The sequence below is a fragment of the Brachionichthys hirsutus genome, chromosome 19 (assembly GCF_040956055.1).
Source record: "Brachionichthys hirsutus isolate HB-005 chromosome 19, CSIRO-AGI_Bhir_v1, whole genome shotgun sequence".
Lineage (NCBI taxonomy): Eukaryota > Metazoa > Chordata > Actinopteri > Lophiiformes > Brachionichthyidae > Brachionichthys > Brachionichthys hirsutus.
Window position 1 is genome coordinate 11,683,174 of NC_090915.1, and position 27,500 is coordinate 11,710,673.

The window sequence follows — 27,500 nt, forward strand, 5'->3', positions numbered from 1 at the left end:
GGATCCTGACCCATCCGGCTTCACGGTAGAACCCTGGAGGGCGTCCTGCTCAGAACTGGGTCGCCTGCAGCAGATTAGATGGGCTTTATTAAACGCTCACTTAGATTTGTTCCCCTCGCTGTGAAACATATTACATTTTGTTTGTGTGTCATCCTGAGCAAGAAAAGGCTGCGTCTTATTTCCATTTTGTCCTTATCGGATTAGAGGAGCCTTTAAACACGGCCGTCACACACGGGTTTCCTGCGCCGCCGCCGCCGCCGTTTTTCCTTCTAATCGTCTTAGACGTGTCTGAGATGATAAAAAGTTGCTGCTTTCCCCCCGTTAGCAATCAGGAATCAGAAATTGTTTTCTGTTGCGATGCATTAAAGCCTTTTTATTCTCCTCTGAGGATGAAATTGAAAGTAATCTCACTGGTGAGTTCACATGAAAGAAGCGGCCGTCGACGTTTTTAGCACCATATCCACCTCAGATAATGTCCCCTCTGTGTCTTTCTAAACCTCCTGCACTTGTAATCTGTTGTAAGAACATGTTTTTATGAGGGATTAATTTAGCAATCCTGACCTCTATCGGACGGTAATTTCCTATTTTTCATAACTTTGAGCGCTGAAGCCTCGGGTGAATAGGGATTAAGAGATTCATTTATTTGACTGAATAAACGGTGCCGTGCGTCAGACTGTTGATTTGCTGCGGCGCCGCTGGGACCCGGGTTCCTCGTTGATGGAAGTCTGTCTGGTCTCCTTCACTGCAGGAACTCGCTCTCAGAGTCCCTGCAGCGGGTCGGCTCGGTCCAGCAGCAGGACAGGGCCGCCGGGATGGGAACCTACGAGACCGTCCAGCACTTTAACGCCATCAAGGAGCCCCTGCAATCGGTCAAGAGGGACGTGGAACACCTGGTTAAACGTAGCGCTCAGGTACGGGTCGGAGTGGGCCCCCCTCCTGCTGCGGTTCATACAGCATCACCGTCAGCTGATTTGTTCCTCCTCCCAGAATCCCGCTGAGAAGGCTGTAAAGTGCCCCGAGGTGCCCCCCATGCCCTCCTGCTTGTCTACCGTTCATTTCATCATCTTCATCGTCGTCCAGTCGGTCCTCTTCTTCTGCTACATCATGTACAAGTAAGTCTCCGGGCCGCCGGCAGCACGGGGGGGTCGAGGGGTCGCCATAACACCTGTCCTCCTCCTCTCCTGCAGGAGTCAACAGGAAGCAGCAGCAAAGAAGTTCTTTTGATGACATCATTTCCTGGGTTGTAAATGGGGGCGCGTCCCTCCCAGCCTTTTCTGATTGTTGTCCAGTTGTAAGTTATTGTTCTCTGTTGGTTTGTTTTAATCCCCTCTGAGGCGTCCCAACACGCCGCAGAATTCCCAAACGTTTCCAGATGTGCAGTTTTGTATGAAATGATGATGAAGAGTGACGAAAACAAGCAGAGCGAAACAGAAGCAGACGTTTGTTTCTGTTTCGCTTCAATAAGCGTCTACCTGAATAATTGACATAAAGAGAAAACCGGTTACACACCTCGTCTCCGCGTGCTTTGTGATGTCACACACACATGCCCCTCCCCCTGCCACCAAGCCTCATTGAAGTGCAGTGTGTGTGTAGTGTGTACTGAATGACCTTTAAGGTGGCGTATTAAAGACATGGCGTGACCTGGATGTCCCCCGTCCGTCGGTGGACGGTGACGTAGTAACAAGGTGAGAGCCCCTCCCCTCCGTCACGCATCCTCCCAGCAATCACCCCACCCCTCTAATCCCACTCGGCCTCGGCTGCACACGGACCCCCGCTTCGCTAACATGAGTCAGCGCCAGGGGGTGGAGCTCCATGTGTCACCCCAAAGTGAAGACACCCGTCTCCAAGTCACACTCCTACGGATGCTGCACCCGCCTCCCCAAAAAGCATCCCAGTGTCAGACCGAAGGACGGGAAGCGTCCACAAAGGTCTGATTTAAAAATAGAGAGGAAACAGGCCATCTGCCTCTTAGCAGGGAGGATTAAATCCAGATTATGGCCCAGGCAGGGTGTGTGTGTGTTGTCAGTGTGGCTCCACAGTCAAGCGACAGGTTAGCTCCAGAGCTACTGGATCTGCCCGGAGGAACCCAAAGGGGAGCAGGATCCGCTTCATCTGTGCCGTCTGAACGCTGCACACCTCGCCATGGCTTTCTTGATCAAGAGCATGATCGGGAACCCCCTGTCCGGGATGGGACTCGGTGGTGGGGGTGATAAAGCAGAGGAGGCCACCCCCTCCGACCCGGCCAAAGCGGCAGGGATGACCCGAGAGGAGTATGAGGAGTACCAGAAGCAGCTGGTGGAGGAGAAGTGAGTAGAAACACGGTGTTGGATCGACGCCATCGGCCCGTCAGACTGCAGGATGAATAATCTGAATCTGTGCTCAGCAGAGAGGGTCCTTTATGTTGCTATAGCAACCCCCAGAGGATTCGTGGCGGAGCAGCGAAGGACATTCTTAGATATTTATTTTATTTTAACATGACAGGATACTGAACTCTTTGTAAAATGGATTCTGCATCATCTGTCTGTTACATAAACCTCTTAATGCAGCCTCGCCACTTCTTTAACGCAGATTAATAATCTCTCCTGCCAGAGGAGGCTGTTTAACTAAATAATAGTTTTAAAGGCACCTCAGTTCAACTGGCTTGATTTAAATCTGGGCCAATAATCCCATCATTACCCGTCTGAGAGGAAACGGATCAGTTCGTGCTGGATGTTAGAATCAGTGAGGGACGCTGAACCGAACACAGACACCAGGTTACGTCCAGAGAGTGTTCCGTCGTTTCCTTGACGACAGACACCAGGTTACGTCCAGAGGTTGTTCCGTCGTTTCCTTGACGACAGACACCAGGTTACGTCCAGAGGTTGTTCCGTCGTTTCCTTGACGACAGACACCAGGTTACGTCCAGAGGTTGTTCCGTCGTTTCCTTGACGACAGACACCAGGTTACGTCCAGAGGTTGTTCCGTCGTTTCCTTGACGACAGACACCAGGTTACGTCCAGAGGTTGTTCCGTCGTTTCCTTGACGACAGACACCAGGTTACGTCCAGAGAGTGTTCCGTCGTTTCCTTGACGACAGACACCAGGTTACGTCCAGAGAGTGTTCCGTCGTTTCCTTGACGACAGACACCAGGTTACGTCCAGAGAGTGTTCCGTCGTTTCCTTGACGACAGACACCAGGTTACGTCCAGAGAGTGTTCCGCCGTTTCCTTGACGACAGACACCAGATTACGTCCAGAGAGTGTTCCGTCGTTTCCTTGACGACAGACACCAGGTTACGTCCAGAGGTTGTTCCGTCGTTTCCTTGACGACAGACACCAGGTTACGTCCAGAGAGTGTTCCGTCGTTTCCTTGACGACAGACACCAGGTTACGTCCAGAGAGTGTTCCGTCGTTTCCTTGACGACAGACACCAGGTTACGTCCAGAGAGTGTTCCCGTCGTTTCCTTGACGACAGACACCAGGTTACGTCCAGAGAGTGTTCCGCCGTTTCCTTGACGACAGACACCAGATTACGTCCAGAGAGTGTTCCGTCGTTTCCTTGACGACAGACACCAGGTTACATCCAGAGAGTGTTCCCGTCGTTTCCTTGACGACAGACACCAGGTTACATCCAGAGAGTGTTCCGTCGTTTCCTTGATGACAGACACCAGGTTACATCCAGAGAGTGTTCCCGTCGTTTCCTTGACGACAGACACCAGGTTACATCCAGAGGTTTTTCCGTCGTTTCCTTGACGACAGACACCAGGTTACATCCAGACATGGCATTAAAGAACTCGCCACGGGACGGTTTACGCTGCAGAGGCGCCGGCGTTTCTGACGGTGTATAATTCTATTCCAGGATGGAGAGAGACGCAGACTTCTTACACAAGAAGGCCGAGAGGGCGACGCTGAGGGTGTGTCTACGGGAAAAATACAGACTGCCAAAGGTAAAGAGGGCCACGCCCATATAACACCGTTATCATTATTATTATGGAGGATTCGTTTTGTGTGTATTTACCTTAATTTAAACTTTTTAAACTAAACTTTTCTCAATTTATGAATTTGATTTTCAAATATTAAATCTCTAATTATCTATAATCTAGTAAAAAATAAATAAAACGGAGTAAATCCTGTCAATTGTGTTTCATAATTGGATTATGTAATCCCAATTACATGTAATCCATTACTCTCCACCCTTCATAAGCAGCATATCATTATGTTTATGTGTTAATGCGGTGCAGGTGAATAAGGGTTGTGGTCCAGGTGATAAAGCTCTGCTTCCTGTTGAGCTTCTCTTGATCTAACAGCCTGGCTGAAGCAGGAGGAGGATGAGGAGGAGGAGGAGGAGGAGGATGAAGATTCGTGAGGAAGGCGTCCCGTAGACGTTCGTTCACGTGTCCCTCGTTGCATCTTGTGATTTACAAAGCCAAATGCCAGTGAGCCGGCGTCCCGGTCCGTTAGAGCGTTAAGACAGAACATCTGACGCTCTTCATCAGGACAATGCTCGGAAGCTGTGCGTGATGATAATATAAACCAAATTATTTATTATTTCACATCAAAAGTCATCTTGAGGAGGAAGGAGTGACGCCGAAATGACGGGACGGCCAGCGCGTCCTAAAGAAACGAAAGAATCGACAACGATCTCTTTCGTTGTGAGAACATTTAAATATTCTCGAGCGTCTCGTTCTGCACAGATCGCAGGAGTTTGGAGCAGGACGGAGATAATCCCACAGATTGAGTTTTAAAGCAGTAACGGCTCCTCCTGACAACAAGTGCTTTGATTCAATTTGTTGATTTACATCCTTTAGATTGAGAATTTATTCCGTTGTATTTGTAACACAGACGGGCAGTGAGGACAAATGAAAGTCTGCTTTACAAAATAAAAGCACGGAGCAGAATAATCCTTCCTGCAGCTACTGGATTGTTAGGAAAACTCTAGAGGCTTCCCTGAGGCCTAGTTTATAAAAGGTTATATAATAAGCTGTCTTTTATAGAGCATCTTTTAAACCCCTGTAGAAGCTCTAACCCTCTCCAGCACCAGGAGCCCGGTGGAGTGACGGGCCTCCTGGTTCTGGTAATCTCACCTTCTTCTCTGACACTGTCCTCTGCAGAGCGAGCAGGACGAGAACACGATCGAGATGGCTGGGGACGACGTGGACGTTCCCGACGAGCTGCTGAAGATGGTTGACGAAGACGCCACAGAGGAGGAGGGCAAGGACTCCATCATGGGCCAGCTTCAGAACCTGCAGAACATGGACATGGACCAGCTGAAGGAGAAGGCCTCGGCCACCGTCACCGAGCTGAAGGCCAAAGCGGAGGAGAAGTGCTCCGTCATGTGAAGGGCGGAGGAAGAGGAAGATGAGGAAATTCATCTTTAAAGACAAAACAACGCTGAGCAGAAAAAACAACGGAAGTTAAAGCATAGAAACATCAGTTAGCTTTTTTTTGCCGTTATTTTAGATCATTTATGCAAAAAAAGATTTTCCAAGCTAAATATTACTTTTCCTTTGCAATCGAAATAAATAAATATCCGTTAACTATTTTCTCTGTTGTAAAAATGAGCCATGTATGTCTCTTAAAGTGTAGAAAACAAAACATTGATGTTCTAAATTCAATCCTGTTTGAATATTTCCACTCTTTCCTTTGGCTTTGCTTGTTCTAGTTTTTTTTTGTATGTGGTGTTTAAACTTTTAATTCTGATCTTTAGATTCTTTATTCTTTGGGTTTTGTTACAAAGCAGGAAATGTAATTTTATTGATCTGCAGAGACTGAATGATTTCTGTACATAAAACACACGGAGGCGTTTCACACTGTTTGAATAAAGATTTGGATCAAATGCTTTAAATACGTCCGTTTGTAACATTTACAAAGACAATTCAAACCGCATTCGCTCCACATGGCAGGCTGTTATTATTGGTCTAATTATTATTATTGATGTTTATCACTTGGAAGAACACGTCCTGATGATGTTTATTAGAACCATTAATCCCATTGATCAGAAACAGGGTCTTCCTTTAATTGGGCTCTATCCAAACACTTGTTTTTGGGGGGGGGGGGTCTTAACATTTAGAATTTCACATAAACCCAAGTTTAGATGGATTTATGAAGTCTGGACGTTATCACCTAATAGGATCAGTGGTTGTTCCCTCCTCCTCCTCGGCACCAACTGAAGTTCTGGTTCCTTCATTCGTCAGGAAACGTTCTGGAGGATTATCTGGTTAACGGTGGGAAGACTTTCCTGATGGAGAAGCTTCACCCAGGAGATGTCTGGTTCTGCCTTTCTGCTGCTAGTTAGCATGTTTCTCTGTGACCCCCTCCCCCGGCAGGCAAACAAAGGATGAATTCACCTTGTGTAATTAGGAAAAGATAAATAGTTTTAGGCTTTTAACTGTTTGGAGTGTAATCCCCTTGAGGAGGATTACCACACTGCTGTCGGCCTGTTTCTGTTTAGGATTGTTCTTTGTTACCACTTTGACTCGTCACTTAACCCCCCTGAAGAAGCCCCCAGAGAAGCACCCCAGGGAAGGCCCCTGGAGAAGCCCCCAGAGAAGCACCCCAGGGAAGGCCCCTGGAGAAGCCCTCCTATCTGGAGCTTTATACCGAACCGATTCAGGATGTAATGTTCTTTTATCCTGACGCCGATGACCCGGTGGTTTTCCTGACGCCGATGATCCGGTGGTGTTCCTGACGCCGATGATCCGGTGGTTTTCCTGACGCCGATGATCCGGTGGTTTTTCTGACACGCCGGTTCGGTTTGGCAACAATATCCTGATTCTTTGATTAAATATTAAGCTGTCATTTGGAATCTGTGTCCTGAGCAGAAATCTTGTAGTTATAATTTTGTTGTACCTTAATCTGTGTGTCTAATCTCGTTTTATTCCAGCCGGACATGAACATGACATCTGGAGGAGAGGAAAGATGGTTTAAGATTTATGTAAGGCGGTTTAGACTGACGTCGTCGCGGTGGGCGGAGTCAGGGCGGGTGGCGCTGGAGCCTGCAGGGCGCACGGTTACCCCTAAATCCAGGTCCAGGTCCAACAGGACGGCCCCCTCTCTGACGCGCGGCGGGGGGGCCGCCCGAGCAGGGCTCTATACTTTAAAAGTCCGCTCTGAAGACGCTCCACATCTTTACCGAACCCACGGACGGAGAGAGGGAGGAGGAGAGCTGGACTACACGTCATCTTCGTTTTGGACTCCAACGAATGTGGATTCTTGGATCAACTTCTCAAGTGATGATGATGATGATGATGATGGATCAGCGCATGTGCCCCGCCGCACGCTCCGGCCACAGCCAAGGGGACAACCCGTCCACCATCCACAGCATAGAGGCCATCCTGGGGTTAAGGGAGGGCTCCATCTTCCACGGCCCGGACTCCTTCAGCCTGACGGACAAGGTCCCGGTAAAGGACGCGGAGCGCAGCGCGACCGGAACCCCGACGAAGAACAAGCCATCCGCGGAAGGTTTCGACAGTAGGTGGATCCAAGTTTCACTATGAGCTTGGCCAATTAGAAAAACGTTTGATTTGAAGAAAAACATACAAGAATTATTTATTTTTTATGTCAGGTGTGTTTATTTTTATTTATTTTCTCAGGTGTCGTTTGTTTTTATTTATTTCATCAGGTGTCGTTTGTTTTTATTGATTTTCTCAGGTGTCGTTTGTTTTTATTGATTTTCTCAGGTGTCGTTTGTTTTTATTTATTTTCTCAGGTGTCGTTTGTTTTTATTTATTTTCTCAGGTGTTGTTTGTTTTTATTTATTTTCTCAGGTGTTGTTTGTTTTTATTTATTTTCTCAGGTGTCGTTTGTTTTTATTTATTTCATCAGGTGTCGTTTGTTTTTATTTATTTTCTCAGGTGTCGTTTGTTTTTATTTATTTTCTCAGGTGTTGTTTGTTTTTATTTATTTTCTCAGGTGTCGTTTGTTTATATTTATTTCATCAGGTGTCGTTTGTTTTTCTTGTTTTTTCGCGCAGGTGTAAATATGCATTTAAATTGAACAAGTAATGAAACACACCGGACTGTGATTGTCACGAGTTTTCTTCCACTCACGGGTTCCCCTCCTGCCAGGTGTGCGCTGCGCCCCCGGCGCCCCGGTCTGCCCGGACTCCCCGGGCCCGGACGGAGACGATGAAAACCCCAAAAAGAAGCACCGACGGAACAGAACGACTTTCACCACCTTCCAGCTCCACGAGCTGGAGAGAGCCTTCGGGAAGTCCCATTACCCGGATGTTTACAGCAGGGAGGAGCTGGCGCTGAAGGTCAGCCTCCCCGAAGTCCGCGTCCAGGTGGGACCCCTCAAAAACCTCAGGAGCTTCCCAAAATGACACTGTTTAAGTTTTTTTATTTCAGACTTTGTAATCCTCTCTCTTCTTAGGTTTGGTTCCAGAACCGACGGGCCAAGTGGCGTCGGCAGGAGAAGCTGGAGGTGAGCTCCATCAAGCTGCAGGACACGTCCTCCTTGCTGTCCTTCAGCAGCCCCCCCAGCCTGGACCCCTGGCTCTCCACCTCCCTGCAGTCCCTCCCGGCTTTCATCACGGGCACTTACGACCCCTCGCCTCCTCCTTCCGTGCCCTCTTCCTTGCCGGCCTCCTTCCTCAGCTCAGCTGCCCTCGGACACGGCCCTCATCTGCCCCACATGGGCTCTATGTGCCCCACGGCCCCCGTGTACCAGTGCTCATCTGATCCAAGGAACGCCAGCATCGCCTCACTAAGGATGAAGGCCAAGGAACACATTCAGTCTATTGGGAAGACGTGGTGATGCTGGGGGGGGGGGGGGGGCCAAAGGGACATACATCACTGTGGACACTGTGGACTGTCCTCCAGCTGAAGGGACTTTTACTTTGGAGCAGGGGTCCCCAAACGTTTTCCTGTGAGGGCCACATCACCTTTCCCTTCTCTGATGGAGGGCCGGGGCCAGTTTGTAGGAAAAGTGTGACGATGGGGGGGGGGGGGGGGGGGGGGTCTAAACATTTAGGGGCCGAATGCGGAGGCAGGCTGTAGTTTAGGGTTCATCTCACCATCACAACTACACACAGTGACATGAACGGAGTGTCACACACGCAACGCCTCTCACACCCAAAGTCAGTCTCTCTCCAGCAGAGGGGAAGAACGACTGGATCAATCAGCTGATCCAATAAGAACGACCGGATCAATCAGCTGATCCAATAAGAACGACTGGATCAATCAGCTGATCCAATAAGAACGACTGGATCAATCAGCTGATCCAATAAGAACGACCGGATCAATCAGCTGATCCAATAAGAACGACCGGATCAATCAGCTGATCCAATAAGAACGACCGGATCAATCAGCTGATCCAGTAAGAACGACTGGATCAATCAGCTGATCCAATGCAGCTGCAGAGGAGCAAACAACAAACCTCAAATTATTGTAAAAAACCTGAACGCTGCACGCCTCGGTTTTGAACCCAGGACCTTCTGGCCGGGAGTCAAGTGCACTACCCACTGCACCACCTAGAGGTTACCCCATCAGACATTAGGATCAATAGACAGTAGCATTGATTACTTTAGACCAGAGGCACTGGTTTAGAATCCAGTACGACGTCACCTGGTCTGAGACACGCCCACTCCACGTAACACAAAAGGAAAAAGCACAACACAACAACACAACAACATAGCAACACAACAACACAGAACAACACAACAACACAGAACAACACAGAACACAACAACACAGAACAACACAGAACACAACAACACAACAACACAACAACACAGAACAACACAACAACACAGAACACAACAACACAACAACACAACAACATAGCAACACAACAACACAGAACAACACGACAACAGAGCAACACAACAACACAGAACAACACAGAACACAACAACACAACAACACAACAACACAACAACACAGAACAACACAACAACACAACAACACAGAACAACACAACAACACAACAACATAACAACACAACAACACAACAACACAGAACAACACAACAACACAACAACACAGCAACACAACAACAGAGCAACACAACAACACATAACAACACAACAACACAACAACACGACAACACAACAACACAACAACACAACAACTCAACAACACAACAACACAGAACAACACAACAACACAACAACACAGAACAACACAACAACACAGCAACACAGAGCAACACAACAACACAGAGCAACACAACAGCACGCTGTGGTCTGAGAATACCTCAAGCCTCCTCACCTGTACGGTGGCGTGGTCGGTAGGGTTACCGACTCACAGCCGGAGGAACTGGGTTCGCATCCAACTGTGGGAGTGGGGGTGGAGTAGGGGCGGCAGGGTAGGCCCAGGGCCTTACCTGGGCGGAGTGAACTGGACCACCGGTCCACTCCACTCCGCTCAGGTGTGCCCTGGACCTACCCTGTTGCCCCTGCTCCACCTCATTCCCGTAGTGGGATTCGATACCAGGGCCATTTTGCCCCCCCCTACAGTGCTGCCAACCATGCCACCGTGGAGGTGAGGAAACCTGCCCTGTTATTACAAAGTAATTACTATGTAATAAGTTGATATTACAGAGCACCGGAACATTAACTTTCTGGCCGTATGTGACCGTCGTTAAAAATAAAAGGGAGGCGACTCATGTTGTATGGAAAGGAAAATAAGTAAATGTTATTTTGGGTCTCTGGTATTGTTCAGGGGGCCAGGCCAAATGTGGAAAGGGGCCGGATCCGGCCCGCGGGCCGTAGTTTGGGGACCCCTGCTCCTGGATGAGCTGTCCTCACTAAGGCAGCCTGTACGCTTCAGTCCCACCTCCACCTGAGGGTGACGAGCCAACATGTGATGAAGGTGGATCAGTAAATAAACAATTGTTCTAAACACAACATGTCTTCAATGCACTTCAAATACTGCAGATAGGTCAACACTGAGAATGTCCTCATAGCTGCTTATTAATGTGTTATAAAGCATTAATAAACGTTTCTGTTAGATGTGACAGAGTCCTCCTGTGAAACATGAAACGACTGAATGACGAAGACCTGATCAGTTTCTCCTCTGTAAAGCTTTACCTTCAGATTGATCCTCATAACATGACTACCGAGTTATAACACATCTAGCGCTGCAAAGAGTAATAGAGGTTCCATATAGGTTTCCCATAGGTGGCGCCACCTCGCGGGGCGAGGGGGAAGGGGCCCGCCGGGGACGCAGGGGCGAAGCGGCTTCTCTCTCTCCGGCGTTCCCGCAGGCGCGCGTCAATGCGGCCCGCCAACGCGACCTGGGCGTCCAAATCCACCGGGGGATCACGAGTCGCCAACTCGTCCTTCATGTCCTCCGACAGCCCGCGGTAAAAAGCGTCGCACAGCGCGTCCGGATTCCAGGAGCTCTCGGCTGCCAGAGTGCGGAAGTCGATGGCGCCCTGCTTGCGCCGCCGTCATCAGGCCCCGTGCAGCCGCTCTCTCGGGGGGTGAAGGCCCCGTGCAGCCTCTCTCTCGGGGGGTGAAGGCCCCGTGCAGCCTCTCTCTCGGGGGTGAAGGCCCCGTGCAGCCTCTCTCTCGGGGGTGAAGGCCCCGTGCAGCCTCTCTCTCGGGGGTGAAGGCCCCGTGCAGCCTCTCTCTCGGGGGTGAAGGCCCCGTGCAGCCGGAACAGATGGGTGATTGCCTTAAAGCAGGGGTCCCCAAACGTTTTCCTGTGAGGGCCACATCACCTTTCCCTTCTCTGATGGAGGGCCGGGGCCAGTTTGTAGGAAAAGTGTGACGATGGGGGGGGGGGGGGGGGGGGGGTCTAAACATTTAGGGGCCGAATGCGGAGGCAGGCTGTAGTTTAGGGTTCATCTCACCATCACAACTACACACAGTGACATGAACGGAGTGTCACACACACAACGCCTCTCACACCCAAAGTCAGTCTCTCTCCAGCAGAGGGGAAGAACGACTGGATCAATCAGCTGATCCAATAAGAACGACTGGATCAATCAGCTGATCCAATAAGAACGACCGGATCAATCAGCTGATCCAGTAAGAACGACTGGATCAATCAGCTGATCCAATGCAGCTGCAGAGGAGCAAACAACAAACCTCAAATTATTGTAAAAAACCTGAACGCTGCACGCCTCGGTTTTGAACCCAGGACCTTCTGGCCGGGAGTCAAGTGCACTACCCACTGCACCACCTAGAGGTTACCCCATCAGGCATTAGGATCAATAGACAGTAGCATTGATTACTTTAGACCAGAGGCACTGGTTTAGAATCCAGTACGACGTCACCTGGTCTGAGACACGCCCACTCCACGTAACACAAAAGGAAAAAGCACAACACAACAACACAACAACACAACAACACAGAACAACACGACAACACAGAACAACACGACAACAGAGCAACACAACAACACAGAACAACACGACAACACAACAACACAGAACAACACGACAACAGAGCAACACAACAACACAACAACACAACAACACAGAACAACACGACAACAGAGCAACACAACAACATAACAACACAACAACATAACAACACAACAACACAGCAACGCAGAACAACACAACAACACAACAACACAACAACACAACAACATAGCAACACAACACAGAACAACACAGAACACAACAACACAGCAACACAGAACAACACAACAACACAACAACACAGAACAACACAACAACATAACAACACAACAACAGAGCAACACAACAACACATAACAACACAACAACAGAGCAACACAACAACACATAACAACACAACAACACAACAACACGACAACACAACAACACAACAACACAACAACTCAACAACACAACAACACAGAACAACACAACAACACATAACAACACAACAACACAACAACTCAACAACACAACAACACAGAACAACACAACAACACAACAACACAGAACAACACAACAACACAGCAACACAGAGCAACACAACAACACATAACAACACAACAACACAGAACAACACAACAACACAACAACACAGAACAACACAACAGCACGCTGTGGTCTGAGAATACCTCAAGCCTCCTCACCTGTACGGTGGCGTGGTCGGTAGGGTTACCGACTCACAGCCGGAGGAACTGGGTTCGCATCCAACTGTGGGAGTGGGGGTGGAGTAGGGGCGGCAGGGTAGGTCCAGGGCCTTACCTGGGCGGAGTGAACTGGACCACCGGTCCACTCCACTCCGCTCAGGTGTGCCCTGGACCTACCCTGTTGCCCCTGCTCCACCTCATTCCCGTAGTGGGATTCGATACCAGGGCCATTTTGCCCCCCCCTACAGTGCTGCCAACCATGCCACCGTGGAGGTGAGGAAACCTGCCCTGTTATTACAAAGTAATTACTATGTAATAAGTTGATATTACAGAGCACCGGAACATTAACTTTCTGGCCGTATGTGACCGTCGTTAAAAATAAAAGGGAGGCTACTCATGTTGTATGGAAAGGAAAATAAGTAAATGTTATTTTGGGTCTCTGGTATTGTTCAGGGGGCCAGGCCAAATGTGGAAAGGGGCCGGATCCGGCCCGCGGGCCGTAGTTTGGGGACCCCTGCCTTAAATAGGTGAGCGTCTGGCCTCATGGTGAACGTAAACCTCCATCTCTCATCCGCTGAGGCTGATTGATTGGCAGGAGGTCTGAACCGGTTCCGGTGCTACCGGACCCTCGGGCGTTCGTCTCCAAGCAGCCTGGGACTATAAATGCTGAAGATACCTATATCAGGTATCTGACCGTGGACATGGGGGGGACAACAGTCAAAAATAGACCCTCACCCCGAGACCGCCGACTGCCTGAGCTCACAGTGAAGTCCTGCGTCCCAGGTCCGTGTCCCGAGCCACACGCTATGACGGGGGTCCGTGTCCCGAGCCACACGCTATGACGGGGGTCCGTGTCCCGAGCCACACGCTATGACGGGGGTCCGTGTCCCGAGCCACACGCCATGACGGGGGTCCGTGTCCCGACGAGGGTAGGTAGAACAGAATTCATCACGTGTGATTCAGCTGTTAGCGTGTTTGTTAGTGGCCTTAACGGTTCTCTCCCTCTCTCACACACACACACACACACACTGTCTAATTAGGATCCTTACTGGGCCGTCCAGAAGAGCCAGGCTGAACGTCCTCCAGTCCCAACACAGCGCCACTCATCCGTGGGACCGTCCGGTACAGCGGCCTCCCCTGGAGGAGAACCGGTTCCTGGATCTACTTCTTCAGAGGCAGACGTGCTCGTCATCATTAACGAAGAAGATCCAAAGATACTGAATATAATCGAGACGGATCGGGAGGGGCTGGATGCACCAGCGGAGCCGACGGAGGAGGTAAGATAAACGCCAAAAACACACATAAACGGCAAAAACACACACTAAAGCTAAAAACACACACAAACGCTAAAAACACACATAAACGGCAAAAACACACACTAAAGCTAAAAACACACACAAACGCCAAAAACACACACAAAAGCTAAAAACACACACAAAAGCTAAAAACACACACAAACGCTAAAAACACACACAAAAGCTAAAAACACACACAAAAGCTAAAAACACACATAAACGCCAAAAACACACACTAAAGCTAAAAACACACACAAACGCTAAAAACACACACAAAAGCTAAAAACACACATAAACGCCAAAAACACACATAAATGCTAAAAACACACACAAAAGCTAAAAACACACACAAACGCTAAAAACACACACAAAAGCTAAAAACACACACAAAAGCTAAAAACACACATAAACGCCAAAAACACACACTAAAGCTAAAAACACACACAAACGCTAAAAACACACACTAAAGCTAAAAACACACACTAAAGCTAAAAACACACACTAAAGCTAAAAACACACACAAACGCTAAAAACACACACAAAAGCTAAAAACACACATAAACGCCAAAAACACACATAAATGCTAAAAACACACACAAACGCTAAAAACACACACTAAAGCTAAAAACACACACTAAAGCTAAAAACACACACTAAAGCTAAAAACACACACAAACGCTAAAAACACACACAAAAGCTAAAAACACACATAAACGCCAAAAACACACACGAATGCTAAAAACACACATAAACGCTAAAAACACACACAAAAGCTAAAAACACACATAAACGCTAAAAACACACACGAATGCTAAAAACACACATAAACGCTAAAAACACACACAAAAGCTAAAAACACACATAAACGCTAAAAACACACATGAATGCTAAAAACACACACACAAACGCTAAAAACACACACAAAAGCTAAAAACACACATAAACGCCAAAAACACACATAAATGCTAAAAACACACACACAAACGCTAAAAACACACACGAATGCTAAAAACACACATAAATGCTAAAAACACACATAAACGCTAAAAACACACACGAATGCTAAAAACACACATAAACGCTAAAAACACACACAAAAGCTAAAAACACACATAAACGCCAAAAACACACATAAACGCCAAAAACACACACTAAAGCTAAAAACACACACAAAAGCTAAAAACACACATAAACGCCAAAAACACACATAAATGCTAAAAACACACACGAATGCTAAAAACACACACAAAAGCTAAAAACACACATAAACGCTAAAAACACACACGAATGCTAAAAACACACACAAAAGCTAAAAACACACACGAATGCTAAAAACACACACAAAAGCTAAAAACACACATAAACACTAAAAACACACATAAACGCCAAAAACACACATAAACGCTAAAAACACACACGAATGCTAAAAACACACACAAAAGCTAAAAACACACACAAAAGCTAAAAACACACATAAATGCTAAAAACACACACACAAACGCTAAAAACACACACAAAAGCTAAAAACACACATAAACGCTAAAAACACACACGAATGCTAAAAACACACACAAAAGCTAAAAACACACATAAATGCTAAAAACACACACACAAACGCTAAAAACACACACAAAAGCTAAAAACACACATAAATGCTAAAAACACACACACAAACGCTAAAAACACACACAAAAGCTAAAAAACTGTCTTCAGAGGTATGGAAAGATTCAACCTTCAGGGTCGGCAGCGTTCACCTTCAGTCGCCCCCCCCCTCCCCGAGCGTTCACCTTCAGTCGCCCCCCCCCTCCCCGAGCGTTCACCTTCAGTCGCCCCCCCCCTCCCCGAGCGTTCACCTTCAGTCGCCCCCCCCCTCCCCGAGCGTTCACCTTCAGTCGCCCCCCCCCCTGATACTCTCCGGTAACGACAGTCGGTCCGAAGGTACGACTCGTCCTGAGAGGGACCACCTGAGCTCCGGCAGCACACCTGGAGTCGTTGGTTCTGACTTATCGGATCTTCTGGGTCCGGCTCAGAGACTGACAGCTGGGTGTGCTGAAGGAAACAGGATTCTAAGAATAGCCGAGGTCCGATGATAATAGCAGGAGGCGTGAGAGGGGAGCACAGCTGAGGGCTGAAACCAGACCCCCCCTCGCTCGCTCTATTCCTACTCAACCTTTAACTCGCCCGTTCCTTTAAAACCCCCGAATCAGGACACCGACAGGTCCCCCGGCCCGGAGGCGGTCTCTGATTGGCTCCGGTGGAACGACCACGGCGTAGCTTTCAGGTTCGTGTGGGCGGGCCGGTCGGACACGGGGGGCCGGCGTTTCAGCAGGACAGGATCAGAGATCCAAAATGTTTCATCAGCATGGTTCTGGTTGAGTTCTGGTTCTGTTTGTTCCCTTCAGCCCTCTGCAGACGGACTCTGTGAAGACAAGAGGACGATTGCCCAGCCGGAAGCTAAAAGGAGCCCGGCACCAGCCGGAGGAGGAAAGGACTCCTCAACGGGTCGCCTCCTCGCCACGCAAACGCCAACGGGTTCAAAGGAGCTGGGCGAGAACCGACAACCCGGCCTCGACCCAAACGTTCTGACAATCGCTCAGAGCGGAAGCGCCGGGTTCGCCGGGACTTCAGTTCCTCGGGGTGTCGGAGGTCAGAATGCTGACGATGATTGTGAGAACCCCTCCCCACGGGGTCGACCCGCCTCGGGCGCTGGAGGGGCTTTGACCATCGAGGACATTCACCACCTGGGCAGGGTGCTGGCGAACGTGGCTGCTGTCCCGTCAGATCGATTCTTCTGCTCAGAGTCGGGCCGGGTCGGCGTCATCACGTTAGAGTTAAACGACCCGTTCGTCCCACGGACCGCAAAACCCGAGTTCCGGTTCCTTTGGAATAAAACAGCGGGAAGGATGCCCCACAAAAGCCACAAGTCCACGTCAGAGGGCAGGACACGCCCCAGAAAGGACCCGCCTGCGGGTCATCAGCATGGCGGACAAGCTCGCCATGCTTCCAAAAAGCAAGACCCTCATCCTCCAAGCAAGGAGAAGCAAACCGGTCCCACTGGACCCCAGGACACAGAGGCGGGGCCGGCGGCAGCCGGGCGGGCCGAGAAGGTTCCCGCGAAGCCACACGGCAAGAAGCAGCAGCAAGGAGCCAAAGGTGCGCCGGCGTCACCTGCCGAAGAGGACAAAGCTCAAAACGCCGCTGCTGCGGCTGCGTTAGCATCCCAGCTACCACAGGCTAACGCTAAAGGACAACCTCCACGCACAGATGCCCCGCCCAAAGGCTTCCCCAGCCTCCTGAGCGAGGACGCTAAAAGACGACGCCTGTCAGACCAGAAGTTTGGGAAGATTTTCAGTGTTTTTGAATCAAAACTACAAAAACCAGAAGTTTCCGTTCAGTCAAAGGGGGCGGAGCCAAAGGCAGCAGGGCCGCCTCCCAAGAAGGCCTACAGCGAGGTGGTCAAACAGAAGGCCCCGCCTAAGGAGGGTGAGAGAGACGTCACGCTTGCATCGCTCGAGGAGCAGCGTTCACTTTGTTCTCCTCCTGGCAGGGGCGGAGCCAAAGGTGGTGACGGCCATCCAGGTGCAGGCCGTGGGCGGAGACCCGCAGAGCTTGAGCCTGTGGTGTCGCTTTTCGGCCGTCCTCTCCCAACACACTGTCACCTGGAGCCGAGACGGCGTCGTCCTCTCTGCGATCAAGAGAAGGTATTGGATTGATTTGAATCTATTGATCAGACGTCAGCGTCTCCGTGACTCGACCTTTCTCTGAAGGGCAGGAGACGAGAGCCGATCGTCCCTCGTCGTCTCCAATGCGTCCCACAAGCACCTGGGGAAGTACCAGTGTCACCTCAGCGGTCCGCGCGGGGGCGTCGCCCTGGACTACCTGCTGACGTGTGACGGTAGGACTGGAGCTCACCTGGTTGAAGTGGAAACGGAAGGAGAGTTTAAAACACACGTCTTCTGCTCCTCAGTGCTCAGCGAAACCGTCGTCCCGCCGGGCCACGCCTCCTCAGGTGAGTCGGGCTGTGGGTGGTGCAGTGGGTAGTGTGTGTGTGTGTGGTTGCTGTGGAGGCGGAGGTGGACCCACCTGTGGGTGTTCCGTGTAGCCGCTCCTGTCCCGCGTGAAGACGAGGACGTCCGCTGCTCCCAGCTGCTCTTCAAAGACGACTTCCTGTCCGACCAATCGTTTGGGGAGAACCTGCCTGTCAGCATCATCACCGAAAAGGTCCACTTCGGGGAGGGGATGCACCGGCGGGCTTTCCGGACCAAGCTGCACGCCGGCCAGGCGGCGCTGCGTCTCCCCGGAGACGCCGGCGTCCTCAAAGTCCACAACGCCATCAGCTACGGGACCAAGAACAACGAGGAGCTGCTCCAGAAGAACTTCAGCTTGGCGGTGGAGGTGAGGAAGAGCACCGTGCCGGCTTCAGGAGGACACACAAGCACGCGGGCGTCACATGACACCAAGGATTAATGACGACTTATCGATTAGTATTCCCTCCTGTTTCGTCTTGAAGGAGTGTCGGGTCCAGAACACGGCCCGGAAATACATGCAGGCCTACCGGAGCGCCGCGCAGGCGCTGGAGGCGTTCGGAGACGTCCCAGAGTGAGTCGCACAACGCAACACAACACAAAATAACACAAAATAACACAAAGCAAAACAACACAAAATAACACAAAGCAAAATAACACAAAATAACACAAAGCAAAACAACACAAAATAACACAAAATAACACAAAGCAAAACAACACAAAATAACACAAAGCAAAATAACACAAAATAACACAAAATATCACAACACAACACAAAATAACACAAAGCAAAATAACACAAAGCAAAATAACACAAAACAACACAACACAACACAAAATAATGCAAAATAAACACAACAGAACGCAAAATAACACAAAACAACACAAAGCAAAACAACACAAAATAACACAAAGCAAAATAACACAAAGCAAAACAACACAACACAATGCAAAATAACACAAAACAACACAACACAACACAAAATAACACAATGCAAAATAACACAAAGCAAAATAACACAATGTAACACAACACAACGCAGTACTGTCGAATAATGTCAAATCCTCAGAGGTTGTTTGATTCATGCCCCGCCCCCAGGATCATCCCCGTCTACCTGGTTCACCGCCCGTCCAATCACGTCCCTTACGCCACGCTGGAGGAGGAGCTGATTGGCGACTTCGTCAAGTATTCGGTGAAGGACGGGAAGGAGCTGACCCTGCGGAGACGCGCCTCGGAGGCGGGGCGGAAGTGCTGCTCGTTCCAGCACTGGGTCCACCGGCAGACGGGGGGGCACCTGCTGGTCACCGACATGCAAGGTGGGGGCGCCGGAAACGGGCCGGAAACGGGCCGCTGCGCGCTGGCTCCCCCTCTGGGACGAACGCTGACGTTGTCTGGTTGCTATGGTTTCCAGGGGTGGGCCGCTGCGCGCTGGCTCCCCCTCTGGGACGAACGCTGACGTTGTCTGGTTGCTATGGTTTCCAGGGGTGGGGATGAGGCTCACCGACGTGGGAATTGCCACCTCGAGGAAAGGGTGAGTTTTACCGGGCCGTTGATGGGCGGAGACCATCGATCTATGACGTCACCGACCGGCGGCTCCTCCTCCCCAGATATCAAGGGTTCCGCGGGAACTGCTCCGCCTCGTCCATCGAGCAGTTCAGAGCGCTGCACCAGTGCAACCAGTACTGCGAGCTCCTGGGCCTCGAGCACCTGACCCCCCCGGCACCCCCCACCTCCAAGAAGAAGGCGTGAAGGGGACCTCATAGGGGGGGGACCACAACACCCGATCATTATACTGGTCCGCTTTTGGAACCTGAACTGGGACGTCTTGATCGAGTTTATTTTCATTCAGAGAGTTGTTGTCACGTGACGTTCTCATTCTCATTAGTGTGTGTGTGTGTGTGTGTGTGTGTGTGTGGGGGGTTAATTACAGCTGGAATCTCTGATTTTTAATGGATGCAAATCATGTTCTAGTTGATTTATCACGTGGAAAACAGCACAAACACACAAACACACACAAACAGCACAAACACACACAAACACACACAAACAGCACAAACAGCACAAACGGCACAAACACACAAACAGCACAAACAGCACAAACAGCACAAACAGCACAAACACACACAAACAGCACAAACGGCACAAACACACACAAACACACAAACACACAAACGGCACAAACACACAAACAGCACAAACAGCACAAACGGCACAAACACACACAAACAGCACAAACACACACACACAGCACAAACACACACAAACAGCACAAACAGCACAAACACACAAACACACACACAGCACAAACACACAAACGGCACAAACACACAAACAGCACAAACAGCACAAACGGCACAAACACACACAAACGGCACAAACACACACAAACACACACAAACACACAAACACACAAACGGCACAAACACACAAACAGCACAAACGGCACAAACACACACAAACGGCACAAACACACAAACAGCACAAACAGCACAAACGGCACAAACACACACAAACGGCACAAACACACAAACAGCACAAACACACAAACACACACACAGCACAAACAGCACAAATGGCACAAACACACACAAACGCACAAACACACAAACAGCACAAACACACACAAACAGCACAAACACACAAACAGCACAAACACACACACACAGCACAAACACACACAAACGGCACAAACACACACACACAGCACAAACACACACAAACGGCACAAACACACACACACAGCACAAACACACACAAACGCACAAACACACAAACAGCACAAACACACAAACAGCACAAACACACAAACAGCACAAACACACACAAACAGCACAAACACACAAACGGCACAAACACACAAACAGCACAAACACACACAAACGGCACAAACACACAAACAGCACAAACACACAAACACACACACAGCACAAACACACAAACAGCACAAACACACAAACAGCACAAACACACAAACACACACACAGCACAAACACACAAACGGCACAAACACACAAACAGCACAAACACACAAACACACACACAGCACAAACACACAAACACACACAAACGCACAAACACACAAACAGCACAAACACACACAAACGCACAAACACACAAACAGCACAAACACACACAAACAGCACAAACACACAAACAGCACAAACACACACACACAGCACAAACACGCACACACACAGCGCAAACACACACAAACGGCACAAACACACAAACAGCACAAACACACACAAACGGCACAAACACACAAACAGCACAAACACACACACAGCACAAACACACAAACAGCACAAACACACACAAACGGCACAAACACACACAAACACACACAAACGCACAAACACACAAACAGCACAAACACACAAACAGCACAAACAGCACAAACAGCACAAACACACAAACAGCACAAACACACAAACAGCACAAACACACAAACACACAAACAGCACAAACACACAAACACACAAACAGCACAAACACACACAAACGGCACAAACACACACAAACACACACAAACGCACAAACACACAAACAGCACAAACACACAAACAGCACAAACACACAAACAGCACAAACAGCACAAACACACAAACAGCACAAACACACAAACAGCACAAACAGCACAAACACACAAACAGCACAAACACACAAACAGCACAAACGGCACAAACACACACAAACACACACAAACGCACAAACACACAAACAGCACAAACACACACAAACACACACACACATCAATGGAGCCTTCCGGACACTGGAAGACGTGGGCCACCGTCCTCATCCTCATCATCATCATTTCAGACATCACGGAACGTCCCTGTTCAAGTCTGTCCACGTCGCTACGAGGACGTGTCTGTCCCTTCCCACCATTTATTTCTTGGACAAGACGTTTATTGATCAGCGCGGATGAGGACAGCTGTCCAACAAGAAAGCATCGCAAGGACACGACACACGTCTGTCCACATGTTGGGGGGGGGGTGTCTCCAGCACCAGAGAACCGGGTCCCAGTCAGAACGAGCGAGACGCCGTCTATTTTCAGCCACTTCCGGGACATGCAGGGAGGCTGGCCGGGGTCAGGAGCCCGGGGGACAGCAGCCCAGGGGACAGCAGCCCGGCGTGCAGGTACGCAGGTGAAACAGGAAGTGAGCGATCACGCCGGAGCTATTTAGTGTGATAATGGCGTTTGACGCTGAGGACACAAACACCATTGTCACACTCCACAGCTCTGGAGGAAGGAAGTCATGGAAGACAAAGTGCCGCCGAACCCTGGGGGGGTCCCTCTGCAATAGAAGCATAGAATAAAGAGCGGGGGGGGGGGGGGGGGCTGACCGGGGGTCAGCAGCAGCCGTGGGGGACAAAGCCAAAGCCCCGCGAAGATCATGATCCAAGCCCTGAAACTCACCTCCGTGTCTTCTCCCGGGGGGGTCGTCCTCTCACTCCCGACTCGCCTCCCCTCTGTCCTGTCCCCCTCTCCTCTGTCCAGCCAGTGGCTGTCCCCCCCCCGGCTCCTCTCCTCTGTCCACCCAGCGGCTGTCCCCCCCCCCGGCTCCTCTCCTCTGTCCACCCAGCGGCTGTCCCCCGGCTCCTCTCCTCTGTCCACCCAGCGGCTGTCCCCCCCCCGGCTCCTCTCCTCTGTCCACCCAGCGGCTGTCCCCCCCCCGGCTCCTCTCCTCTGTCCACCCAGCGGCTGTCCCCCCCCCGGCTCCTCTCCCCGAGCTGCCGTCCCTCAGGCGGTCCGCGGTGCGTTTGGGTTCGACGCTGCGCCGGCCAAGTCTTTATAGACTCAGCAGAGTTTGGACAAACAGCCAGTTCCACAGGAGTGATAAGCTACACGGGAAGTATTGATCGACCCTGACCGGAGGTGAGGGGGGGGGGGGGGGGGTAAAACCCGGGTGAGGCAACAGGGCCTCAGAACCAAGGTTTCACTGAAGCCACCGTGAGGTGACCAAAACCTTTAGATAAGAGATGGGATCAGAGGTCAGACTGAAAGTCACATGACTGCTGGACCAGCCAGAACCTGCCTGTAGAACGAGACAGAACCTGCCTGTAGAACGAGACAGAACATACCTGTAGATAGCGACAGGTTCTGTCTCGTTCTGCAGGTAGGTTCTACCTGTAGAACAAGACAGAACCTGTCTGGAGAACGCTACCTGTAACACTTTACACGTGGATCTGACTGGACCCGTTTCAGCCCTGGCTGGTCTCAGGTCAGTCTGGAATGGACCGTTTGATCCGTTATCTCAGTGCAGGGAAAGATTTCAACATCTGGGCTCATCGGTTCGGACATGGTTCCATGACGGCACCAGCCCAGACAGAGGACCCGGTTCTGGTGTGGTTACTGATCCGACACCGACTAATGATGGGTTCTGCAGGGCAACAGCTCAGAACTGGACGGAGACATTAAACGTTGGACATTCACCTCCGTCGATGGAACGTTTGCAGCCGGTCCCACTCAGAACATCCGAGGAGACACGGGCCCATTCCGGTTCTGGAGCAGGCGAGTTGGCTCCGGGTTTGTTTGCGACCGGGCCGAGGTTCTCGATGTCCCTGGACGGGCCGGGAGGCTTTTGTTTGCTCGTCCTTGGAGCTGATAACGGTCAGATTACGACTGAATGAACCGCGGTCCCTTCACCCGGAGGCGTGGCCTCTGCAACACAGGGTGGCTGAATGCACACCTGCTCAGGTAGTCGCCGGGGGCCAACAGCGCCAGCGCCCCCCCCCCCGGTGAATTAGTGTTTTATTAGCCTCCAACAGAAATAGAGTCACAACAAAACACACGGAGAGAAGTTTCACTTTTATTCCACTGACGTTAAACGAACCAGAGGGGGGGGGGGGGGATCTAACAATGGTGATTGATGCAAATAGGAAAGCCTGTAAAAAGACGAGGGCCGGTCTTTACGGGGGGAGGAGGTGAGGAGCGGCGGGGGGCACCAGGTGAGCAGCGACCAATCACTGAATTAACCCTAGCCTGGCCGGAGTAAAACGTGCTGCTCCTGAGTCCATGAGCTCTACCGGCGTTAGCCGCCCCCCCCCCCCCCCCCCCCGACGATCCAGGTTACACAGCAGAAAGGGACGGACATTGTTCATCAGTAAAAAGACGGCGAGCGTTTTCCTGCTAAGATCAGAACCTACGAGAAAAACAAACCGCTGAAGGACGACAAAAACCATCTTCCCTGGGGGTCCCCCCCCCACTGAAGGAATAGAATACTGCACTGAGGGAAACAAAGGACGTCCACCGGGCGAGGGTGGAGGGCAGCAGATGGGGGCCGTCAGGCTCTTCCTGCTCCCGTGCTCCCGCCGCCGTCAGCGGCACCATTTACAGACGGGGGCGTGGCCCATCCGGTCGCTGTACAGTCTCAAACCGTCCAACACGCCGCCCTAGTCCACGCCCTCGAAGCCCTGGGCGTTCTCCACCGCCAGGAGGAGCTTCTCTCTCAGGTCTTCGAAGGATTCGTACGTGGGCAGATCCAGGCGGTTGAAACTGGGACAGACAGAACACGTGGAAAAATCAAACCGACAGCACGGAGGGTTTCATGCTAAGCTAGCAGCAGGGCTCGATGGACGTCTGCCGGCGGGTCCCGTCTCAACTGTTGGACAGAGTTGGACATAAATCTTGCAGGTCTCCGGACGCGTTCCGGTAACTTTGTGATGTCTTTGCGGTTTTAAGAGGACAAACATACTCCTGCTCCCCTTTAGCAGCTCTGTGTTTATAGCCAAGTAGCACATGCTAGCATGCTAGCCCGCTAATCTAAGACGACTGTCCTTGCTCAGCACTGACATGTTAGCATGCTAAGGTTAGCACTGAGGGTGACTGTCGATGCCCACTTGCTTTCTCACTGTGTGCGTGCATATGTGTGTGTGTGTGTGTGTGTGTGTGCGTGCGTGCGTGTCGTACCATGTGTGAGCTCTTGGTAATTTGTCCGGCGTCCCCCACTGCTCGATTGTGAACAGCTGAGGTCCGTTCGAACCTGGAACAGGAAGCAACGGTGACGATAATGCAGGAAATGTTTTCCTATTAGTCCGATTGAACATCGTTGAAATGAATAGAGAACGAAAGAGAATAAATCCAATCCGACTCGGCTAAAGACGGGGGACATGAAAGAGGACATCAGGACGGTCCTTCCTCCTCCGTCACCGTTGCATAATGTCTGAATGCTGAACGCTGAGCTGCAGCATTCAGTACGTGGTTCTGTTTGGGTTCTGGTTCTGGTTCCGGCTGAGACAGGAAGTCACTGTATTCACCGTAAAGCTCAGCAAAGCCGTTCATGGGGACACGAGACGTCCCCGTAACAAACTGGAGGAGTCGGATCCTCTTCTCTGCATCCATCAGGAGGACGACCTGGAAAGACGACATGTCCAATATTAACAGGCCATCCCATAATACTCTGGCATTCATACAACCATGCAGGCGCTGAACAACGAAAGCAGCAGAGACTGTGTGTGTGTGTGTGCGCATGTGCGTGTGCGTGTGTGCGTTAAAGACAGGCGATAACCAGGAACTCCTTTCATCAGAGCAAACATGGCTGCAAACAGACTTTGATCTTCAAAGCGACGCCAGCGACCCGTCGAATGAACCAGCAGTTCTGTGGGATGCGCGGGGGGGGCGGGGGGGCCAGCCGGGCCGGTACCTTCCAGAACCACTGAATGACCGGATGGTTGGGACAGTAGCCGTTCTTGTAGACGCTGTGCTGCCTCCAGTCGTTCACGTCGACGTCGCCCAGGCCGCACATGAGCAGCTGCGTGGGGACACATCGGTGGCGGTGAAGAGGTTAACGGCGCCGCGCGTTTCAGCGGAACGCACGACAGACGGGAGAATCCGTACCTCCAGCTCGTTCTCATCGAAGATCTTGATCAGATCGACGAGAATCAGCTCAGTGAAGCCCTGGAAACGGAACAAGAAGAGTTCAACCTCGTTCTGGCCTCCAGCGCCTGTGGTCGCACCGCCCCCTGCTGGTGGGCGTCTGGCAGTACCTCCAGGAAGGCGTTCATCTGCTTCTGGACTCGGTTGACGAACCTCCACTGGATGACCAGGCTGTCGGAGGGAAGAGCAGCGAGAGTGAGGCGGAGGCGGAGCCACAGCGCGAGACTCGAGCTGGGCGTGTGCTCGTCGCGGCCCTTACTCGATGTACTCCTGCTTGTTGTCGTTGGTGACCACCATGTCCGAGCCGCTGGGCTTCAGGTCCACCTGATACGTCTGAGGAGGAAAACCAAAAGCGTCCCTGAGCCCGAAGCTCCAACGGGAGAAACGGCGACAGCGAGCGCCGGGAGGCCGAGACCTGTCCGAAGTTGTCCTCGTCGATACAGAACCTCAGGTCCAGCTCGGTGGGGTCGTTCTCCAGGATCCACTTCAGAGAGTTGTAGTATTCGCTGTCCTGTGGGGGTGGGGCACACAGCAGCGTGAGAAGGAACCTGCGAGACGCAGCCCAGAACTCCCCGTGGTTGGATCTTACCACGGACTCCATGTCCTTCAGGGAAATCTGCTTCCCCAGCATCATCTTGTAGAAAGGCCGGATGAAGAAACCTGCACGGGGGGGGTCAGGAGCATCACTAAAACATCTGGAGGGGGCTTAGATGGGAATCGAGCGGCGGCTCACCGTCCAACAGTTTTCCGTGGAACACGGCCATTCCCGCCACGCGGCCGATGAACTTGAAGTAGGACAGGTGATCCTCGTTGCAGAGGCCGGAGTTGGGATTAATCTGGAGGGTGTAGTTATCGCTGCACAGACAAGAGCACCATCTGGTTTCCATGGTGACACATCAGGTCTCCGTTTGATTGACGCTATCAATTAATGCTAATCAAATAGGTTCGGAGCGGATGACGCATCATGTGACGTCACTGATCGTCAGCTTTTAGTTCAAAGCTAAAAACAAATCATGGAAGTTTGCTTTAATGTCAAAGGAAGATTGAATCAGGTTTCATTCTTCCCAACAGCTGACCCCTGACCCATGAATGAGAGTTCATCAAAGCCAAAGGACACTAACGAGTCTCCTCAGCCAGGACGTTGCGTTCTGTAACCCGATCCCTTTGAGGTACGGTGGAAGCACTTACGTGGCAGAGTACTCAAACAGGCCGTAGTAAGGATTAAACATCTCCTTCGACAGGAGGAAGAACCATTCTCTGGCCACGCCCCCGTAGTCCAGCCCTTTCTCCGACTCGAACTCGATCCACAGGCGTGCCTTCAGG

At 50.8% G+C, this 27,500-nt stretch overlaps 5 protein-coding genes and 1 long non-coding RNA gene across 6 annotated transcripts in view; 4 read left to right on the top strand and 2 right to left on the bottom strand.

Moving 5' to 3' along the window:
- Positions 1-1,508, top strand: part of lman1 (lectin, mannose-binding, 1) — a 7,663-nt gene extending 6,155 nt beyond the window's left edge. Inside the window, exons 11-13 of the mRNA XM_068752735.1 lie at positions 749-911; positions 988-1,112; positions 1,188-1,508. Coding sequence (XP_068608836.1) covers positions 749-911; positions 988-1,112; positions 1,188-1,224 — 325 coding nt within the window. The 3' untranslated portion in view covers positions 1,225-1,508. The remainder of the gene's footprint in view (positions 1-748; positions 912-987; positions 1,113-1,187) is intronic.
- Positions 1,509-2,142: 634 nt separating this feature from the next.
- Positions 2,143-5,467, top strand: cplx4a (complexin 4a). Its single transcript, XM_068752584.1, has 3 exons — positions 2,143-2,306; positions 3,837-3,924; positions 5,089-5,467. Exons 1-3 carry the CDS (start codon positions 2,143-2,145, stop codon positions 5,314-5,316), a joined length of 480 nt encoding a protein of 159 aa, XP_068608685.1. The 3' UTR covers positions 5,317-5,467.
- On the bottom strand, positions 5,209-16,275 carry LOC137908216 (uncharacterized). Its single transcript, XR_011105962.1, has 3 exons — positions 16,256-16,275; positions 14,027-14,144; positions 5,209-5,220 (listed from the first exon to the last, which is right to left on the bottom strand). It is a non-coding gene; the product is annotated as an uncharacterized lncRNA (long non-coding RNA).
- On the top strand, positions 7,180-8,734 carry rx3 (retinal homeobox gene 3). The gene is made up of 3 exons (XM_068752583.1): positions 7,180-7,447; positions 8,044-8,261; positions 8,351-8,734. The coding sequence occupies exons 1-3, from the start codon at positions 7,180-7,182 to the stop codon at positions 8,732-8,734; spliced, it is 870 nt and encodes a 289-aa protein (XP_068608684.1).
- Positions 13,713-20,208, top strand: alpk2 (alpha-kinase 2). The gene is made up of 11 exons (XM_068752582.1): positions 13,713-13,906; positions 14,018-14,254; positions 16,675-17,755; positions 17,820-17,973; positions 18,040-18,167; positions 18,240-18,281; positions 18,375-18,667; positions 18,783-18,871; positions 19,397-19,614; positions 19,781-19,829; positions 19,906-20,208. Exons 1-11 carry the CDS (start codon positions 13,880-13,882, stop codon positions 20,045-20,047), a joined length of 2,460 nt encoding a protein of 819 aa, XP_068608683.1. The 5' UTR covers positions 13,713-13,879; the 3' UTR covers positions 20,048-20,208.
- A 3,890-nt stretch (positions 20,209-24,098) lies between these two features.
- Positions 24,099-27,500, bottom strand: part of nedd4l (NEDD4 like E3 ubiquitin protein ligase) — a 14,658-nt gene continuing 11,256 nt past the window's right edge. Inside the window, exons 15-25 of the mRNA XM_068752913.1 lie at positions 27,366-27,500; positions 26,911-27,032; positions 26,767-26,837; positions 26,593-26,688; positions 26,437-26,510; positions 26,288-26,348; positions 26,139-26,198; positions 25,945-26,052; positions 25,559-25,655; positions 25,212-25,284; positions 24,099-24,797 (exon numbers count right to left, since the gene is read on the bottom strand). The exon at positions 27,366-27,500 is cut by the window's right edge and continues 95 nt beyond it. Of these exons, the coding sequence (XP_068609014.1) occupies positions 24,695-24,797; positions 25,212-25,284; positions 25,559-25,655; positions 25,945-26,052; positions 26,139-26,198; positions 26,288-26,348; positions 26,437-26,510; positions 26,593-26,688; positions 26,767-26,837; positions 26,911-27,032; positions 27,366-27,500 (1,000 nt within the window). The 3' untranslated portion in view covers positions 24,099-24,694. The remainder of the gene's footprint in view (positions 24,798-25,211; positions 25,285-25,558; positions 25,656-25,944; positions 26,053-26,138; positions 26,199-26,287; positions 26,349-26,436; positions 26,511-26,592; positions 26,689-26,766; positions 26,838-26,910; positions 27,033-27,365) is intronic.

Excerpts from the sequence above, each read along its gene's own strand:
- cplx4a (XM_068752584.1), top strand. The coding sequence starts at position 2,143 with ATGGCTTTCTTGATCAAGAGCATGATCGGGAACCCCCTGTCCGGGATG. Across the intron at positions 2,307-3,836 it reads AAGCAGCTGGTGGAGGAGAA|GATGGAGAGAGACGCAGACT; the intron begins GTGAGTAGAAAC and ends ATTCTATTCCAG. Across the intron at positions 3,925-5,088 it reads AAAAATACAGACTGCCAAAG|AGCGAGCAGGACGAGAACAC; the intron begins GTAAAGAGGGCC and ends TGTCCTCTGCAG.
- rx3 (XM_068752583.1), top strand. The coding sequence starts at position 7,180 with ATGTGGATTCTTGGATCAACTTCTCAAGTGATGATGATGATGATGATG. Across the intron at positions 7,448-8,043 it reads ATCCGCGGAAGGTTTCGACA|GTGTGCGCTGCGCCCCCGGC; the intron begins GTAGGTGGATCC and ends CCCTCCTGCCAG. Across the intron at positions 8,262-8,350 it reads TCCCCGAAGTCCGCGTCCAG|GTTTGGTTCCAGAACCGACG; the intron begins GTGGGACCCCTC and ends CTCTCTTCTTAG.
- alpk2 (XM_068752582.1), top strand. The coding sequence starts at position 13,880 with ATGACGGGGGTCCGTGTCCCGACGAGG. Across the intron at positions 13,907-14,017 it reads GGGTCCGTGTCCCGACGAGG|GATCCTTACTGGGCCGTCCA; the intron begins GTAGGTAGAACA and ends CTGTCTAATTAG. Across the intron at positions 19,830-19,905 it reads ATTGCCACCTCGAGGAAAGG|ATATCAAGGGTTCCGCGGGA; the intron begins GTGAGTTTTACC and ends CCTCCTCCCCAG.